The sequence below is a fragment of the Lissotriton vulgaris genome, chromosome 3_1 (genome assembly GCF_964263255.1).
Source record: "Lissotriton vulgaris chromosome 3_1, aLisVul1.2, whole genome shotgun sequence".
Taxonomy (NCBI): domain Eukaryota; kingdom Metazoa; phylum Chordata; class Amphibia; order Caudata; family Salamandridae; genus Lissotriton; species Lissotriton vulgaris.
The window spans coordinates 1,076,039,723-1,076,059,844 of NC_141689.1; the positions used below are offsets into that span (position 1 = coordinate 1,076,039,723).

General features: G+C 40.6%; 1 protein-coding gene across 4 annotated transcripts in view; it reads left to right on the plus strand.

Annotated features, from left to right (window-relative positions):
* LOC147727423 (programmed cell death 1 ligand 2-like) overlaps positions 1 to 20,122 on the plus strand; it is a 367,618-nt gene that overhangs the window by 219,721 nt on the left and 127,775 nt on the right. For all 4 annotated transcript variants that reach the window (XM_086961498.1, XM_086961500.1, XM_086961497.1 and 1 more), the window contains exon 4: positions 7,036 to 7,317. In XM_086961498.1, the coding sequence (XP_086817624.1) occupies positions 7,036 to 7,317 (282 nt within the window). The remainder of the gene's footprint in view (positions 1 to 7,035; positions 7,318 to 20,122) is intronic.

A 20,122-nucleotide genomic window follows, 5' to 3' on the forward strand; every position in this document is an offset into this window, starting at 1 on the left:
AATTAACAATAACAATAAAGTTAATATATTAGCACATTAGCTGTAATTATTTTAATAATTAATATTATTTTTTCCCAATTAATTACTTAAAAATAACACAAAATTATATATATTAAAAATGTACTCTAATTAATATAATTAACTAATTACAATTAATTAATTACCAATTAATTACTAATACAAAATATGTACAAAATTATATTAATTAATTAACTAATTAATATTAATTAATTATCAATTAATTATTAATTAAAAATATTAACAAACATATATTAATTAATTAATTATTATTAAATTACTTCCCACCCTATTCCCCTATAACCACAACCCGCTACAGAATTACATTACGCAATTATTATAAAAACAAAATTCATTTAATAAAATATTTTATAACATTAATACACACTTTTCACACATATTATTACATAAACATACACTATAAAATATTATATATTATTAAAAATTCGATATTTTTGCTATCTATATTTTATACAGTCGATATTACTTCACTTACCTGAAAAACGATATTTTTGTAGTCGATATTATGTCCAGTCGATATTTTGTCCAGTCTATATTTAAAACTCGATATTATGTCCAGTCGATATTTTGGAGTGGATATTTTGTCTGTGCACCCAACCTATAACTGATGTACAGTTATGAAAATCAAATGTAAAATATTTACCTTGTAATTAACTTTAAAAAAAATATTAACTTGTACAAGTAATCAACCAATAAGCTTTATTCAGCCATTTAAAAAGCAATCATAAAACACATAAACATTAAAAGAACATTACTAAACAGGATTATTTTAAAAAAGAAATAGCAAAAAAAAAATCTGTAACATCAATTCATGATTTAAAATTTATGGTAGAGTTCAGAAGTTAAGTTGATTATGTTTTCTTAACAGAACTTTCAGTAACATCCCACAGAATAACAAACAAATTGATTAGGTAACATGTATAAAAAATACAGGGCTGATTTGTATTTATAAAATCCATGCGATTTAAAAGCATGTATTAAAAATGTTCTTATGAAAGGTACCTAATATTTGCAAAAAAGGATAAAGTGGGCCAAGGTCTGAAAAGATACTTTGTCACAGGGACAAGTAAAAACAAATGAGGTATCATATTGGCAAAGGGGGAATCACAGCTGTCTCCCGTCAGTACCACACATACATCATGTGATATAGAGAGCATATAAGTTACTTTTATAGCCCAAAAACATAAATAAAAATGTGTACTTTAACATGAAAGTAAAAAGCATAATACAGAAATAGGTTACATTAATAAACATGAGTTATAAAGTAAAAAATAAGAAGAATTAAAACACTATGGGGCTTATTACGATGCCGGTCAGACTAGTGTGTCCAACCAACATTGTGTCAGAATGGAAACCTACTGAATAGTAGTCAGCAGTTCCTTCCAACAAATTAGGATGCAACTGCCCATGAGGCGGTCGGAAACATCCATTTTACCATTGCAGTTTGTGCTGCATTTGGTAAACGACCGCAGAACAAACTGCATTCGTAAAATGGATGTTTTAAACATACATGCACTGTGTGTCAGACACCATGTGGTGCCAGGACTGCGGGGAATGGATGTTTGCGGGGGCACCACAAGTGCTCCCCAGGGCTCATAGCGGAGGCTGTGGAGGGACAGGGGCCCTGCTAGGGGTCCCCAAAGTCCATTTCCGGCAGCCTTTCAATGACAGTCGGACTGCCATTAAAAGTCTGTCTGACAGGGACATAATAATCCCTGTAGTGGTGACTGAGAAGGCACCACCCTTATTGTAGAAATTACATTCCGACCGTTGGTCGGACAGGCTCCTTGAGCCCATCAGAACCATTGGTCGGTCCCTCCACCTTCCATTCAACCGCCGCACATCTTAATACGGCCGTCAGACAGCAGCAGCAAATGCCGGTTGGAATGCACCCGATGCCTGTCGGTTGCGATCCGACCGACATCCTAATGAGGCCCTGATTGTTCATTTTTTTTTCTAAGCATGCAATAATATGGCAAAAGAAATATGATCAATAATATTGCTAAATAAATATACAATCAAATACATTTGAAATTAAAATAACTTTTAACATTAAATCAAAAAGTATACATTTACAAATAAAGAAATTGTTGGAGGGTTCAAATCCATAATTCCTACTCTAACTAAGCAACAGTAGAAAATGTGTTGAACTTTGAACTTGTAAGGTTCACTATTCCCACTCCAATCTGAGGTACAGTAGAGAAAGTGTTGGACTTTGGAGAGGTCATCTACTATTCCCACACACAACAGTAGGAAATGCATTGATATTGGCGGGGTCAGATTTACTATTCGCACTTCAGCTTGAACAACAGTAGGGAAAGTGTTGGACATTAGATGGGCCCGATTTAGTATTCCCACTCCAACCTAAGCAACTCTACAGAAAGTGTTGAACTTTTAAGAGGGCAGGTTTAATATTCCCACAGCAATGTATGCAACAGTAGGGAAAGTGTTCAACTTTTCAAGGCTGTTATTTACTATTCAAGCTCCTAAGTTACAACACAAAACTTAATATAAAAGATAAACTATATTTCAACAAATATATTAACAACATATATTATGTTTAAGATATCATTATAGAAATAATAAAGCATTCAATTACAATATAAAAAATTAAGGGCCATATGTATCAACATTCCGTTTTGCGATTCCTAAATAGCGATTTTTAAGGAATCAGTATTTAGAAATCGCAAAATGGTATGTATGTAGAAAATCGCTTCTTTTTAGCGATTCCTTAAAATTCCATACTTGCGATTAGCAAATTGCTAATCGCAATTAAGGAATAATTTCCCATTCATTTCTATGGGACAGGAGGCCCATAGGAATGAAGGGGAATTTGCGAATCGGAATTTGCTAATCGCAAATTGTGAATATTTTCAAGGGTGCAGGGGTGTCTCAAGAACACCCTGCTGCACCCCTGAAAATGACATGTGTGCGCATATGGCGCACATACATGCCCTAAGGGCATGTATGAGCGTCACATGGCACCTTTTGATTTTTGCAAAAAAAATGCTTTTTTAAAAGAATTCGCAACTTACCACCAACTAGAAGTTGGTAGTAATTTACGATATCCTTAATGGCATTTTGGAATGTTTTTTTCCTTGATACATTGCATTTAAGGAATCGCAAAATTGCAATTCCTTAAATGCAATCGCAAAATAAGGAATGGCAAATTTGGCGATTCCTTATTTTGCACCAAAAATGTTTCATACATACCATTTAGCGAAAATGGGTTCGCAAACGCCGGAATTCTGTGAATTTCGGCGTTTGCAAAACCATTTTGCCTTGATACATATGGCCCTAAGCTTATAAATAAATAGAATAATATTAAGAAGTATAAAAATAACGCTCCCCATCCTGCTACCCTAAAAACCCAACACCCACTAAAACAAATAAAATAAATGGTAGAAAAATGAATAGTGCACATCAATTAAAAAAAATATTATTCTCTAAAATTATTTTTATAGAACTACTAAAACATAGTGCAATTAATGAATATGACAGGTATTTAAGACACGTACATATATTACCTAATCAATAATCTAATAATAAATTAATATTTAAAACAACAAATTACTATTTTTTTAATCACTTAACTATTTATAAATAAAATAATAACAAAAAATCTAATTTATAAATTATTTTGATAAAATAAACTATTTTTAAACAGTTATTAAATACTCACTCCATACTCCCCTACAAACCCAACAACTAACTAACATATACAATACAATCATAACAAATTCTTTAAATATGTTGCCAAAGAAAAGATAAGATAAACTGAACTAAAAATAATATAATTTTCCTTAACAGTAACCTATAACACAAAAAGTAATAACGCATAACAAATATTTAAAGACCAATATTATAAACAACTATTTAAAGAATAATATCAAACAGTTAAAAACAATATTCTTACCTAACATATTCTGTCCTTCAATATTCCTGATGTCGCTATATTTTTGACACAATATTTGTATCCAGTATTATTAAGGTTGTGCACCAACCTCTACATCTGTATTCAATACATGTCAGTTTTATTTTTGTTAGGGCCATGCGGAGTTCCCCAGGGTTACATCATGTCCCTTCATGTTCTATCTCTAGCTTAAGCTCTTTTGGACTCTACTCAAAGATAGCAGCATCAAAAATCACCAGCATGCCGACAACACACAAATCTCCCTTAAATTCTCCTCCATTCCAGACATCAAGACCCCAAACAATACTTGCACCTCACCCACATCTAGATGTTCAACTCATGCCTGAAACAAACAGCAATTGTCAGCACAGTTTCACCCAGGGGTCTATCAGACCTGCTCCTATTTAGAAAAAAGCCTAAAGATGGATATCTTTATAGACAATTACACCTGGATGAAGTAACGGTCCACTTTGATTCTAGAAAAACAGCCACCTGTAAATTCACTTAGTGACTCTATCTTTGCTTTTGACCCTATACAATGCTCCTCTGCCTTTCTGGTAGGTTTGTACTACATAAGTACCACAAACATTCTGATATGCTCTCATAATCTTTTTCTTAACAGTACACATAGATCAAGTCATTTATATGTTGAGACGGATAAAATCATCCAACAACCTTTTTCGTCATCAATTTTTCCTCAATTTACCAGACACTTTTGTTGGCTCCTGGGACTTTTCTGAATAGTATTGAATTATTCACCAGTATTTCAAGGGGAACATAAATACAGTAGTTAAGATCCATCCTGCCACCTAGCAGGTCATATTGGGTTCGTTGTTAGATCATCCAAACCAGTTTCCTGTGGAGAATCCCATTCATCATCACTGCCACTGGACCTCTTCAATATTTGCATGCAAACTTTAACTGAACTAATTTTGTGATATCAACCGCATTCCCAAATGTCTGTTTATGATACAAGTTATACAACATGATATGCGGTCTGTCTCTTTACAGGTCCAAAACCAAGATCTTAATCCGTCAGGAGGCAACTAACAAAATAATCTTGGTGTATTGGCCTTAGGAATACTTACAAGTGACCTCAGTTCAGAGAGTGGAAAAACTGAGATTTGGTTCATTTCTTTTGATCGGCATGTCTCTGCTGTTACAGAAACGACCATCTTCTAATTTATGATGCTGAGAAGCAGTTGCGGCCCGTGGAGGGAGTTCCATGGGGGGAAAGGCGGGCGCGGCAGGGTGGGGGGTAGTAAACACAGGAATATGGATGATTGGAGGTAAGTAAACAATTAAATAAATAAAACAAATTTCGTAGCGCGTGGAGCATTGCATTTTGCGATTCAGGGGGCACAACAAAATTTGTTTTATTTGTTGTTTACTTACCTCCAATCATGTATATTCCAGGACTCCCTCCATGGGCCGCAACTGCTGAGAAGTGGTCCTGCCTCTTTGTCAGATAATTGCACATATAGACAAGCGTGACCCAATAGTTCAAGGGACTGAGGTAGATAATAACAAGAAAGAGTGGCTTAGGTCCAGATTCGATCAAAAATACCTCAGGGGAGCATTACCTATTTAGTAATGCTTATTATCTTGCAACATGGTCTGAACATTCTTAAAAGGCAGGCACCAAAGTTCTCACCTGCCTCTGGTCAGCATCCAACATATACCAATATATTTATAAAAACAAACATGCAAGACCAAACAACGAACAAACTACAAGAGGCCTAAACAGTGTTCCTCATAGTACAGCCCAGAGGGGAACAAAGGTTATTGTTTTTCATAAAACTGCCCCTTCATAAAAAAGATTGAAGTTTTGGTCCTATTATGACGGTTCTACAGAATCATCATCAGGGTAAAACATGGTGTAGGTCTCAATCAACTATGAAAAGTGGTGCTTTCAAACATGTAGATGCATTCCGAAATGTATCTAGCAATGGTAGAACGGCCACGCAGGCGCGGAATTGACGCCGCGTAGGCGGGGCGGCCGTGCCATGACGGAACCACTCCATCACCAGCACAGCGCGTCTGTGGCTCATGACGGAGTGGTTCCGTCACGAGCACAGAAGGGGTTAAAAAAGCACATTTTGCTTTTTTTAAAGTGCCATGTGGCACACATTCATGCCCTTAGAGCATGTATGTGCGCCACATGTGCACACATGCACATTTGAGGGGTGCAACAGGGTGTCCTTTTGACACCCTCGCACCCTGAAATAGCTCCCGCTATTTGCAATTCTCTAATAGCGAATCGCATATAGTGAATATTTTCCCATTCATTCCTATGGTCCTCCTAGCCCATAGGAATGAATGGGTAGGTATTCCTTATTAGCGAATCTCAATTTGCGATTCGCTATTAAGGAATATTAAGGATTCACTAATATTTAGCGATTCCTACCTACATTCAATTTTGCAAGTCCTTAATAGCGAATCAGTAAAATTCGCTATTAAGGACTCGCAAATTTGATTTTACTTACATCTGGCCCATTGTCTGTACACTTCTTCAGATTTTCATTTCAAGAATATTTGTTTTTTCTTTATTGACTTCTTAATTATATCTTGGCTGCCCCAATGCAAAATTCATTTTGGTATATACAAAGCCACACAAATCCCGATGTGCGTGGCTTTGTATTAACAAATAAAGGAACACAACGCACCGCATAGTGCTACCTTGTGTTACCTATTTCAGCCAGATGTTACTTAGGTGGTGCATGGGCATTTCCATGTATCACCCATGTATTTTGTGGCTAACTAATATTTGTAACTATGGATTTACGACAAAATGGTGCGCACAGGAGAGAGCAGAGCTGTGCATAGATTTAAAAAACTGGTGCTGTTCTTCTCTCTTTCATGCAACGCAGAGCAGCATCTTCGCTTGCTGCTCTGTGCTGTGTAAAATGTTAGTAAATATGCCTCCACTATATATTGTACAAAATAGTTGCTAGCTTTTCAGTGTTGGTTTGCCTTCGAAATGTCACTTGTTATACTTTGATGTAGAGGCTTGATTACATTTTGAACAGTTTGGATTAAATTATGTGAGTGTTTTCTTCATGTTTCCTAACTTGTATCTATAGCCTCTTATGGAAGAATACACACACAGGCTGAGGTGGCCAATGGAGGGAAAGAACTGATTCTGACATGCAGTGCTGAAGGGTTCCCTCTTCCGGGTGTGTTTTGGCAGTGCAACAAGCTCAACATCAGTTTGCCATCAAATACAAGCAACACCATGACTGCAGATGGACTTTACAATGTAACAAGCGCTATCAGATCAGAACTGAGGCTGGGAAAAGACTGCATCTGCCTCTTCTGGAATAAAGACCTGCAGGAAATCACCTCTGCCAAAATCTTCAGTCAAGGTAAAGGCAACACCTTTCTCCAGGTCCTTGAATGGCACATGGTTGACTTTGGTTTTTGTCAAAGTGGATCTCAAAACTAGCATTCAAAATAAGTTTGAGTGATGGAAAGAGTGAGTGAGAGGGCGAAGATGCTTGTGTAGAGCATCATTGCTAAACCCATCACCTAGAGGTGCTTCCCTGCTGAAGAGGTGGTAGTTTCCAGGGTATTTGGCTGTGCAATTTCCTTTGGGAGACCAGGTGAGTACTCCTGGTATATGTGCATGGTGGTATTTACGAAACGAAAAGTTCATATTCATGTTTACCTCTGTGCTGTCTAGTCCTGGTTTCGGAAAAGAGTTCAGGTAAATTTGCATATAGTGGTGGGCGACTTCAACAACTTAATGTTCTCGGGGCTAGATAAATCAGGGCCCTCCGCACACCTTTTAAGAAAAACAGCACTGGCTAGCTTCGCACACACGCTCAGGCTTGTGGACCTCTGGTGGAAATGCCACCCAGATCGATGCAAACACTCTTACTTCTCTGGTGTCCATAAAGTCTTCTTTAGGCTAGATTACATTTTCATCCCAGCAGGAGAGGTACCCGTGGTAACAAGCGCTGAATATCAAGCTATAGGGAATTCTGATCACTCACCACTCTATGTCACCCTATGGCTGCACTCCTGTGTACCTGGAACGGAATGGTGATTAAATGCCTGGGAATTGCGAGATCCTCAAGTGTCAAAAGAGTTGAGTGTTGACACAGCTTTATTTTGAGGAAAACAAGGAATCCATGGACTCAGCTGTTGCACTGTGGGAAGCATACAAAATGGTCCTCAGAGATAGAGCAGAAAATATTATAGCTCATAAACGTAAGAAAAAGACACTGGACATGGAAGAAATTGAGGGCTGCCTGCTGGCTCTTTAGGAGCAGATGGGGTCTGACAAGTAACCTCAGACCTCCTCAGTATTTGCAATTCGCTGGTGAGAATAAAGTTTCCTGACCAATAAGGAGGTGAGAACCAAGAGCCTGGCTACGCAGCATAGATTGTATGATGTGGGTGACAAGGCCGGTAGGCTACTGCCATGGCTGGGCCATTGAAAAACAGAGGCACAGTGGGTACACACCATTATAGACGAAGAGGGCAATGTATACAATACCGCCAAGGAGGCTGCACAAGAATTTGCCCGGTACTATTAGACTTTCTGTGAGGCACGTCCCCTGGCTGCCACTTCACTGATAGAAGCCTAGGTTTCTTCAGACGTAATTCCATTCCAGTGGTTGCTACAAAAGTGTAAGTTACTGCAAAAGTGCAGTTTGTAAATACCGAAAAGTAGTACATTTACTCAAAATCGTAATCTTACTCAAAACTGTAAATTACCTTTTTGGCTCTGGCCCCTAGTGTGTGGCCAGGTGATAAAAGAAAGGCTATCCCCTGTAGTCGTAATGGCAGGTTAGGATGGGGAGCACAGAGTTGAGTAGAAAGTTGTAGCCTATTACTTATTGGTAATTTACAGTTTTGAGTAAGATTACGATTTTGAGTAAATGTACTACTTTTCGGTATTTACAAACTGCACTTTTGCAGTAACTTACACTTTTGTAGCAACCACTGGAACTAAAACCCCTTCCGATTAAAAATAAAGGAGGTATGGAATTACTACAAAAGTGAAAGTTACCATAAAAGTGTAAATTACAATAAAAGTTCAGATTTTGAATACTGAAAAGTAGTAAATCTAATCTAAAATGTAATTTACTGCAAAACTGTAGTTTGTGAATAGCACTTTGTAGTACGTTTTATAGTATTACTGTTGTACTAGAAAATGTACCACAAAGTGCACTTAGTGAATCAGGCCCTAGGATTGGAGTGCTTCAAATGAAGTTATTGGCATGCATTTAAAATCCTACAAATATCCGGGATTGTGTTTCATAATATTGTTCATATTGTGTTCGTCCAGTAAAAGATAAAGGTAGGATGTCTGTTCTCATCCACCCTGACCTAATTCAAGAATCCATGGTTAGTTTAAGAATATATTTTTCATGCAATTTTGTTCTTAAAATATGTATTCTAGATCTGTGAATTCTCAGTATTCATATTATCTTTCCTTTTCACCAGTAAACAATTGAAAATAATTCTGAATCCATATTAACAGGTTCTGCATTGCGCACTTGATTTAAACCCATAATCAAATAATAAATATACAATGTAAATACATTTAGTGCTGCAGTGCGCTTTGTAGCGAGTTGTGTAAAACAAAGCTCAATGCTCAACAGTTAAATTCAATGTGGTTTAGGTTTAAATACGGAAGGAATTTAATAGGAATTACTTTTAAAATATATGGTAAATTGTTCCTGAAGGAAATCCTAGTAGTTAGCTAGCTGAGTTGATGTTTTGAACATAACTTTCATTTGAGGTTGCTTGATGCAGGAATTGTTGGCTGATCCTGCTTGCATCAGCTTAGCACTGTAAATGGTCTTGAAAAGGAACAACAGACTTCTACCTGCAAAGACCTAAAATCAATTATTATGAAATAGGAAAAAGCAATAAATACCTAAAAAAAATACTACTTAAGCGACAGGCCAGAAAACAAGCATTGGCAAAGCCAATAGCTCTGACATTCACCATCCACCTTTTGGCTTTCTCAATCCTTGTTTTTTTGTCATGCTTTTTGTGAAACATTGTTTGGGACACTGTTAGGCCCTCATCAGTCTAAAATATAAATATATTTACATATGTTTGCTAAAAACAATGTGGGGTTTCCAAACTCACATATTGTAATATTAATCCCTTGCACTTAAGAGAGGTACTATGTGTCCGGATTTGTTCCTTGTGAAAGAACATATGCAGTTGCTTACAGTGAAGTTAGCCAATGACTACAATTAGCCAGAGACTAAACTGAGCTGAACAATTGCCCCAAGCTGATGCTGTAGTAGATGGAAGGAAATGTGAATGTCACAATAATGATATGGGGCCCCTTGATACTAGGGGGTCCATTAGGATGTCGGGCGGATTGCCTCCGCCAGGGTAGCGGTGGCCACCGCCACCCTGGCGGAGGCAATCCGCCCGAAATCCTTCCCTGCATTCCCCCCCGCCATATTACGATGGCGGAGGGGACCGCAGCGGTGGGAAACACCGCCCGCCTGTTTTCCGCCCCGGTCGCCTTGCGGCCGGGGCGGAAAAGGGATAACATGGTGGCGGTGTCTATCAGACACCGCTAGCCATATTAGCATAGGCATTTTACAATGCCTTTCCGTGGCGGCAATGCCGCCACGGAAAGGCATGCGGTCTTCACTCTGGGGGCCCCCTGCGGGCCCCCAGAGTGAAGTACAGTTGGGGGGTGCACATGGGGGGTACCTGTGGTACCCCCCCTTCACTGTCATTTGCAAAGCGGCAGGCACCACGCGGTGCCTACCGCTTTGCAAATGAAAATGTAAAAGTGCATTTTCTGCATTGTGGCGGGCGGTGCAGAGAGCTCCGCCCGCCACAATGCTCAATATACAGGATGTGCCCGCCACTGTGGCGGGCACATCCTAATGGTGCGTGCGGGACCCCCGCCCTTAGGGCGGGCGGTCCCGATTTCCGATAGGATGGCGGGCGGGCAAAGCCCGCCCGCCATCCTAATGGGGCCCTAAATGTTTTCAGAGCAGTCATAATGGGCCAATTCCCACTATCTTGTAAAAAAGCAGTGGTGATGCCCATTTTTAAAAAGGGAAACAGAAATGACCCATCATGCTACAGGCCGATCTCTCTAATAGATGCCACGTGCAAAGTAATGGGAAGGGTAATCCTTGCATGTTTAGAGTCATGGGCAAATACTTCTGGCCTAATATCATATACCCAATACAGGTTTAGGAAGGAAATGGGAACAACTGAGCAGTGCCTCAATCTGTCCATGATCATGGGTAAGCACAAGAAGGCTGAGATCCCGAGAGTCTGTAGATCTAGGACCGGGGGTCGTCTCTTTTCTCTGAACGCAGCCAGGCTGTGGAATTCGCTACCCCCCCCCCCCCCCCCCCCGCTTCGACATGAACCCAACCTGCTGATCTTTAGAAGGAAATTGAAGACCTGGCTTTTCAGCAGAGTATAAAGCTAGAATTATACAGTGATGTAAATAGCTCCTGATCCCGTCGCTGTGTACTCTCTGGGCTCCGTACAAGCGCTGGGATGCTCCTGAGTAGCCATGCGCTATATAAGAGTCTGAAAATAATAAATAAATAATAAATAAATAAGGCCAGGGGGGCATCGATCCACTTGGCCTTCATGGACTTATCCAGCTCCTTCGAGACAGTATGCCGGGGTAAGCTGTGGTCACTAACGGAAGATCTGGGCTTTGAGGAATCATTCGTTACCCTCCTACATAGACTTCATGCTTCCACCTCTGTAGTTATCCGTTACAGGCCAGGGGGAGAAAAGACCAAGCCCATTGCCTCAATAGAGGGAGTACGACAAAGCTGCATATATGCTCCTTTTCTTTTTTTGGTATACACCAATGGCCTTGAACAGTTTCTGCTAAGCCAACATCTGGATTTCCCGAAAATAGAAGGCACACAGGTACCTCTGCTTTCTTATGCTGATGACACAGTTCTGATGGCTTTGACAGCCAATGGCCTTCAGGGGTGCCTCTAAGCTTTTACTGAGTATATGTTGTCATTAGATCTAAAGGTGAATTTTAAGAAATCTGTTATTATGGTTTGTGGGCCACAATTAACGAAAAAACAAAAATATACAGTCAAAGGAAAAGTTATTGACAAAGTGAAGATGTTTTTCTATTTGGGGAATGTTTTTAACTTTAATTTAAATTGAGAAACAAGGGGTCATTGAAAAGGTGACAGGCCCGACACTGTGGGTGTCGCCTATGGTGATAGCTGAAAAACCTCGACAGCCAGGGAAAATAAGAATCTGCATAGATATGCGAATACCCAACAAAGCAATAAAACGGGAGAGGCACATCACGCCCACCGTGGACGACATCCTAGCAGACTTGAAAGGATAACAGTGGTTTTCGAATCTAGATTTAAATGCAGGATACCACCAACTACGGCTAGCCGAAGAGAGCAGGTACATAACGACATTTTCAACACATCTGGGCCTCAGAAGATACAAAAGATTGAACTTCGGGATATCGTCGGCCGCCGTAATATTCCAAAACACCATAAAGGAGATATTATCAGGAATACAAGGCGTGCTAAATGTGAGTGATGATATCCTAATACACTCCAAAACAGTTGTAGAGCATCACCGAAGACTTAGAGCCACCCTCCAGAGATTGACCGACAATGGAGTAACATTACACAAGGACAAGTGCAAATTCTTCCAAAAATCAATAGAATTCTTCGGGTATGTTTTCAACTCAGAAGGAGTCAAAGTAGACCCCAAAATATCACACGTGATCAGACTTGCCTCGGCACCAACAACAGCGCCAGAGGTGAGAAGTTTCTTGGGCATGGCCCAATACTGTGCAAGGTTCATCCCGAATTTGGCAACCATTGCAGAGCCTTTGCAAAATTTGACGAAAAAAGAGAGCCCGTGGAAGTGGACCAACGTAGAAGAAGGTGCGTTTAATCAAGTCAAATCGGCATTACTAGATGGGACCACTATGGCCTACTTCGACACATCGAAACACACGGAAATACTGGTGGATGCCAGCCCAGTGGGATTGGGAGCCCTGCTTACTCAAGAGACGGAGCCAGGAGTCTGGGCCCACTTAGCATTCGCAAGCAAAGCACTAACCGCATTTGAAGTGCGATACTCGAAAGAGAAGCATTAGCTGTGAAATGGGCCTGCAACCATTTCCACCTCTACATCAGCGGCCACACGTTTCGGATGGTAACAGATCACCAGTCGTTGATCCCACTATTCAGGGGTACAGCTCCTCATCCACCACCCTGAATTGAGCAGTGGGTCATACAAATACAACAATATCAAATGGACCTTGTATACAGACCCGGAGCGAAGAACCCCGTCGACTTTCTATCTCGGCACCCAGCGGCTGTTGCAGAACTGGAAACAGAACAGGAAACACAAACCGAGGAATTTGTGAACATGGTATCACAATGGGCGTGCCCACAGGCAATGTCAGTAGACACAATCGTAAATCATTATGCGAAGGACGTGATCCTTCAAAGAATCACTGAAGCAATACAATCAGGATCCTGGGAAAATTTCTTACGAAACATCCAAGGCTGGAGCGAAGCAGACCGGACACACTTAGGACAGTTCTGGAAAGTTCACAATGAACTCAGTATCGCAGAAAACGGACTCATCTTAAGGGGATCCCATGTGGTGATTCCCCTGGAGCTACAAGAACAAGGGACGATACTTGCCCATGAAGAACACCAGGGCACACGGAGAATGAAATCCAGAATGCGAGAGAAGATATGGTTCCCCAACCTGGAGAACAGCGTCGATACAGTGGTACAAAACTGCCGAGCCTGTCAGTTAACCAGCACCCCTGAAGCTCCAGCTCCCATCATCTCCGAGGACCCTGCACCATCTCCATGGTCGCCGGTCAGTATGGACTTTGGAAGTTTCCCAGACGGAAGAATCACAGTAGTGCTAATGGACAGCTACACCAAGTATCCTATAGTGGACCTAGCACCCTCCACCAGTTTTGCGAATGTCCAGCCAATCCTGAACAAGTCATTTGCCATGTTTGGAATTCCAAGTTTTCTTAAAACGGACAACGGCCCTCTGTTCCATGGAAGCGAATTTAATGATGCTCTACAAAGATTGGGAATAAAGCACCGTCGCATCACGCCGCAATGGCCCCAGGCCAATGGGAAATGTTGAACGATTTATGAGGACCATCAACAAGATTCTGAGAATAGCCACAGTGGAAGGGAACAATCCTGAAGAAGCTCTCCAACACTTCCTCAGGGAATACAGGAGCACACTCCACAGCACCACTCAACGATCCCCCTGGTCACTCATGCTGGCAGAGCCGAGGCGTGACTTACTCCCCATGGCGGAGAACTGGGCTCCCGACACGTACAGGCCAGAAGTCGCCCAGCTGAGAAGACAAAAGACCAATGACAGCGCCAGTCAGAGGAGAAGAGCAAACAGCCGGACACTAACCCCTGGGGACTCAGTGCTCATACGAGCACGAAGACCTGGCGGAAAATTCCGTACCCCCTATGAAGCGGAGCCATGGAAAGTCAAATCAACGAAAGGCACCACTGTCACAGCACAGCAAAATGGAGAAAAAGTAAAGAGAAATGTTTCTTGGTTGAAGTGAATACCATCTGCACCTATTGACCCACAACAGAAAGACGTGGCACCCGCAGGAGAAGCTAATGTAGGTGCACCAGAAGAGTGGAGACAAGAATCACCGGCAACCACTCCTGAGAGGGCACCACCGTCACTGCGAGCAAAGAGCACTGAAGGATTGTCAGCTCGAGGACAACGCCAGTACAACCTTAGGCCAAACCCACGGCCTAGTCAAAGACTGGCAGACTTTGCATGCTAGATGATCCGCATCTGAATTAATCAAAAGACTAAGTTGGGAAGGGATGTAGCGCTCTAGTGTTTCCGAGGGTCTCGGCTGAGCCCCGGAAACACCTCCACATATTGTATCTCCTCCTGGCCAGGCGTGGCCAGAAGGCTATAAATAAATGGTCCGGAGTCGCTCGTGCCTTCCGGTCCGACCTTGCATTCATTGTCCCTGTGTCGTCATTATTAGTGTCCATACAGTTGTGACATCCCTGCCCTTTTGCCCTGGTCAGTCTGTGCCAGGAGTATCACCCCCCCTACACAAGGCAACAGTAATTGGGCCGTGCGTGGTTTAGTAAATTTCAACTCGCATTTTGCTTTGAGGATGCAACCAAAATATTGTGCAATTCTGCAATCATTGCGCAAAATGTTAGTAAATATGAGCCCTAGGGTCATACTCGCTGGAAAGGTCCCAAACATTTTTTCCATACACATATTCAGGGCTGTTTATTGCCACGTAACTGGATTTGACTCTCAATAGCTAAGTGTGCTCCTAAAGCTGCATTGTACAAGACCCCTCCTGTGCTACAGTTCTTCCCTCCCAACCATCGATAGGTAACTCTTTTGCAGATTATTATGGCTTAAAGAGTTGCTTCTGCTCTAAGATGGTTAAAAGAGGTGGGGGACCCAAGCGCTGGGTATTTTTATCCCACAGTTCTTCTGTATAGGTAGCGAGACAGGAACAACAAATGCAGAACAGACCCACAAAATGCATGATGGTTAGCAGCCTTAGTCAGGATTTGCAAATTTAAAAATTGATGGCATCATAGGAAAGTATGTCATGTGACCTTTGACCGTAGGATGAAATCAGAGGTAGCAATGTCACGTAATATGGTACTTGGATCACAGGAAATGACTGGTCTCTGCTTTATATCTCTGCTTTGTATATAACATCATGAGAAATGATATGACACAAAATGAGATTCCAGCGAGTATAGTTTCTTAGTTTATTAACACTCCATCTCATTGTCAAAGATATCACTGACAAAAACCAAGTAAGAGTCATTAGCATTTATGTTTAGGCAACATTTTACATTAAATGTTTTCTTACATGACCATACAAACTATTCAAAACCATTGTGTAGAGAGTAGGGGTCATCACAGATTTTGCAATCACCTCCCTTTGTGGAATACAGTGATTTATAAGGTTATACAAACCATATTCAAGGTTTAGATAGGTGTGTAACCCCTGAGAGTCCAGTGCTATTAATACAGACTCAGGCTGCAGACAAATAGGCTATCCCTTATGTTATAAAGACCTCTCAGGTTAAGGCCTCAGAAACAAGTTCTGAGCTTTCAGCTGTAAAGTTGCTATGAGTGCAGGCCCCAGTGATGGAACGTTAGTGCTAGGTTTACAGAAATAGTTCAGGTTCAGACTTAAGACAAAGAAGACATCTGTCAAAGAACAGACCTCTTACAAACTCTGACATCAGTCAGCAAAGCTATCCTTCAAGTTCATACTTTGTCCTGAGTAGGGCCATGCGTTAGAATGTGCAGGTCATACAGTCTCATAAATCAATGCCATGAGCTACAGAGACCTTATGGGCTCAAGCCTCTAGAAGTCTCTCTCACTTTAGTCTACACTGGTGCCTGGATGTTTGCTGGGATGTAAGGTAGGTAAAGTGATGTATGTGGCTATTCCTGGGATCTTTGCTGCTAATTAATGCCTGATATGGAAATTTAAGCAATGTCTTGCCTATTACTCTTGATTTTCTTAAGCCTGTCACCAAGGGTGAGTGAAAAAGACAGTTAGAAATGAGAGAGTGAAGTTATTTATTTGGCCGCGTCACAGAAAAACTGTTTATATTGTGAGTGGCTTTTGTGCACAGGATGTTTAGCACTTGTCTTGTGAATAACCATAGATAGGTGTGTAACCCCTGAGAGTCCAGTGCTATTAATACAGACTCAGGCTGCAGACAAATAGGCTATCCCTTATGTTATAAAGACCTCTCAGGTTAAGGCCTCAGAAACAAGTTCTGAGCTTTCAGCTGTAAAGTTGCTATGAGTGCAGGCCCCAGTGATGGAACGTTAGTGCTAGGTTTACAGAAATAGTTCAGGTTCAGACTTAAGACAAAGAAGACATCTGTCAAAGAACAGACCTCTTACAAACTCTGACATCAGTCAGCAAAGCTATCCTTCAAGTTCATACTTTGTCCTGAGTAGGGCCATGCGTTAGAATGTGCAGGTCATACAGTCTCATAAATCAATGCCATGAGCTACAGAGACCTTATGGGCTCAAGCCTCTAGAAGTCTCTCTCACTTTAGTCTACACTGGTGCCTGGATGTTTGCTGGGATGTAAGGTAGGTAAAGTGATGTATGTGGCTATTCCTGGGATCTTTGCTGCTAATTAATGCCTGATATGGAAATTTAAGCAATGTCTTGCCTATTACTCTTGATTTTCTTAAGCCTGTCACCAAGGGTGAGTGAAAAAGACAGTTAGAAATGAGAGAGTGAAGTTATTTATTTGGCCGCGTCACAGAAAAACTGTTTATATTGTGAGTGGCTTTTGTGCACAGGATGTTTAGCACTTGTCTTGTGAATATTACTTGGCCCATGAAGTGCCATCGAATAAATCGAAGTTCATGACTAAGGCTGGTCAACAAATCAATACGATCAATGAACATGAAGCATATTAGGTTCCACAAGGAAGACAGAGAATGATTAAGTGATTAAACCATAAAGCTTTATTAAAGATTAAATGTTTATCGAACACACAAATCATCAAATTAGCGTCATTCAATAACCAACATATGAATGCATCAATTAATATGAAGTTCAAATCAATTAGGTTATATAAATAAGAGGATAGAGTTGCCTCAAAAAGAAGCGTTAAGGACAGTCAGTTCCCCCATAAAGAGAGTACACACAATCTTCTACTCAGCTCTTCAGCAATATGCAGACTAAATCGTAATATACTCTGCACTTACTTAAATCACACAATTCAAATATTTGATGCACCTTCACACAGCCCTCATGAAATGATTCAATCAGGTTACTGCTAGGAGAGACAATTGTAGACTTGTTAGTTTCTCATGACCTTCGCAGTACAGCTTCTCTCAGCGTCCTTCTAACTTGCATTATGTGTAACAAGATGAGATACTGGGACCAGCCTTTACTCTGCAGGTGTCTAAGTGAGTAAGCTACTCATTATAACATTTCATGATTATCGTAGTGAAAAGAAGATCTTTATTCTCATTGAAAAGAAAGAAAAGAATATTACATTTGTTAATTATTACTTTGACTTCACCTAGAAATAAAAGGTTTGCAAGTCACAAAGCAAGATGGCAAATAACATTAGCCATTTTCAGAATGCAGGCATACATTAACTATGGTCAATCTAAATAGGAATAAAAACATAGTTAAAAACATTTACATGTTTAGGCTTAGGTGTTAGTGTCAATGTTATGCAAAAACATATAACATAAAATCTAATTTCAATCCCTTCCTCTGGTGATTCTGGCAGTCACACTTTCATTAATTGAAATCTCCCATTGCTCAGACGTTTTTGGCGTTTGCAGCTTTAGTTTGGACTTCTGCAGACCTTTTAACAGAGGTGTTAAGAAAAACCCATGCAGCAATGCTGGGTCTTACTGAATGAGTTTGTTTCACAACCAGAACACAGAGGGACCAGATGGTCAGTGAAGGGGTCCTGTCACTCTCTTGAAAAGGTAAAAGATCAACGGGGTTTGAAATATAAAATCTCCTAAGTGATACATTTTCATCAGCTAAAATCAATTGTTAATATATAGTGAGCCTGCTGTTTGTTATGTGCCGAGTTTGAGTGTGGGTCACCAAGATCTTAAATACATTTGGAACCATTAAAACAAGCAAGCAGCCTATAACTATGCTCTTTCACTACTACATACTGACACCCACTGCAGCCACTGCTTTAAGGCTCCTGGAAGTGCCTCAGACACTGGATCAAGTGTTAAAAAGAAGTGAGCCACTGACTGTTTTTGAACTCCCCATGTGTCTATGTCTACACAGAGACTGTGCACTATTCACTCTCATGCGAGTAAAGGATAAATTCCTTATCGTAATTGGACATTTCTACTGCTAATGTGCAACAGAGTTTCTCTCTGAGCTTTTGGAAGGAGCTCATACATTCATTCTCTCAAGGAAGCGGAACATACACATCATGTTGCGTAAGTCTCTGTAGAGGCTTAGCCACTAGGGAAAAGTTGGGAATTCACTTGTGACAGTAACTCTGCCTAAAACCTACTGATCAAAGATGACGGTGAAAATGGGCCAAAGTAATCCCGAATCTCTTCTTTCAGGACCTCTGCGAAAAAGCTGTTGAGAAGTTTGATATCTGCTGCGATCAATCTAAATGGGGGGTCGAGGTACTCACAGCTTTTGAAGGCATCTGCGCGCAGGTAGCGTTAGGCCTTTTCTTGCCCAGTAGAAGTCGGCAACCACCCGGCGAAAGATGGTTCGATAGTAACAGCTCTGAAGCTCATCGTAAGTTGGTAGATGCCTTGAAACAGGTTCCTCGAGACAAACTTTATAGAGCCTCGATAAGAAAGGTGTATAAATGTTCCCTAAATACCTGTAAAAAATTAATTAAAGAGGATGCATGGAATTAATTATTAGCAGTGGAAGTATTAAAGGATAGTTCTAGATTCTGGGCTATTTTAAATAAACTGTTTTTCTCTGAAGTTGAGAATGCCCCCCCTGAATGTAATATCACAGAAGCACAATGGTTTTCCCATTTTAATTCTATATATATGAGGACTCTAATACCCTGGATCCCCCTGTTAGCTCAGAACATAAAAGGGACTCCTCTGTAGTGGGTTCCGGATGGCCTGTATAAACAAAACCCAACTTTGTTTGCCAAAATTCTGACAGACGTTTATAATGTGGCAAGTCAACTGGGCTTCCCCACATCCTGGTCGCCCTCTATCATTATCTCAGTATTCAAAAAAGGCCAACGAGGGGACCCAAGTTGCTATAGGCCAATATCTTTAATTGATTCTGCTGTAAAAGTATTAGGAAGAGTCATTTTAAGTAAATTTATGGAATGGTTTTATGAAAGTGGTGTTTTAACAAACCTTCAATATTGTTTTAGAAAAGGTAGGAGCACACTGGCTCAGTGTTTAAACTTACATTTATTAGCATGGAAATACACATTAGCTAAGGCAGGGATATTGCAGCTGGCCTTCATGGACCTATCTTCGGCCTAACAGCTGGCAAACAGATCAAAGTTTTGGTCCATCGTAATAGATATGGAAATAGATCAATGTTTAGTTCACTTCTTGGCCAACTTACACAGGGATCTCTCCACTAGGGTGAGAGTCAGCCAAGAAGGCAATTGCACAAAGCACTTTATGTCTCGAAGAGGC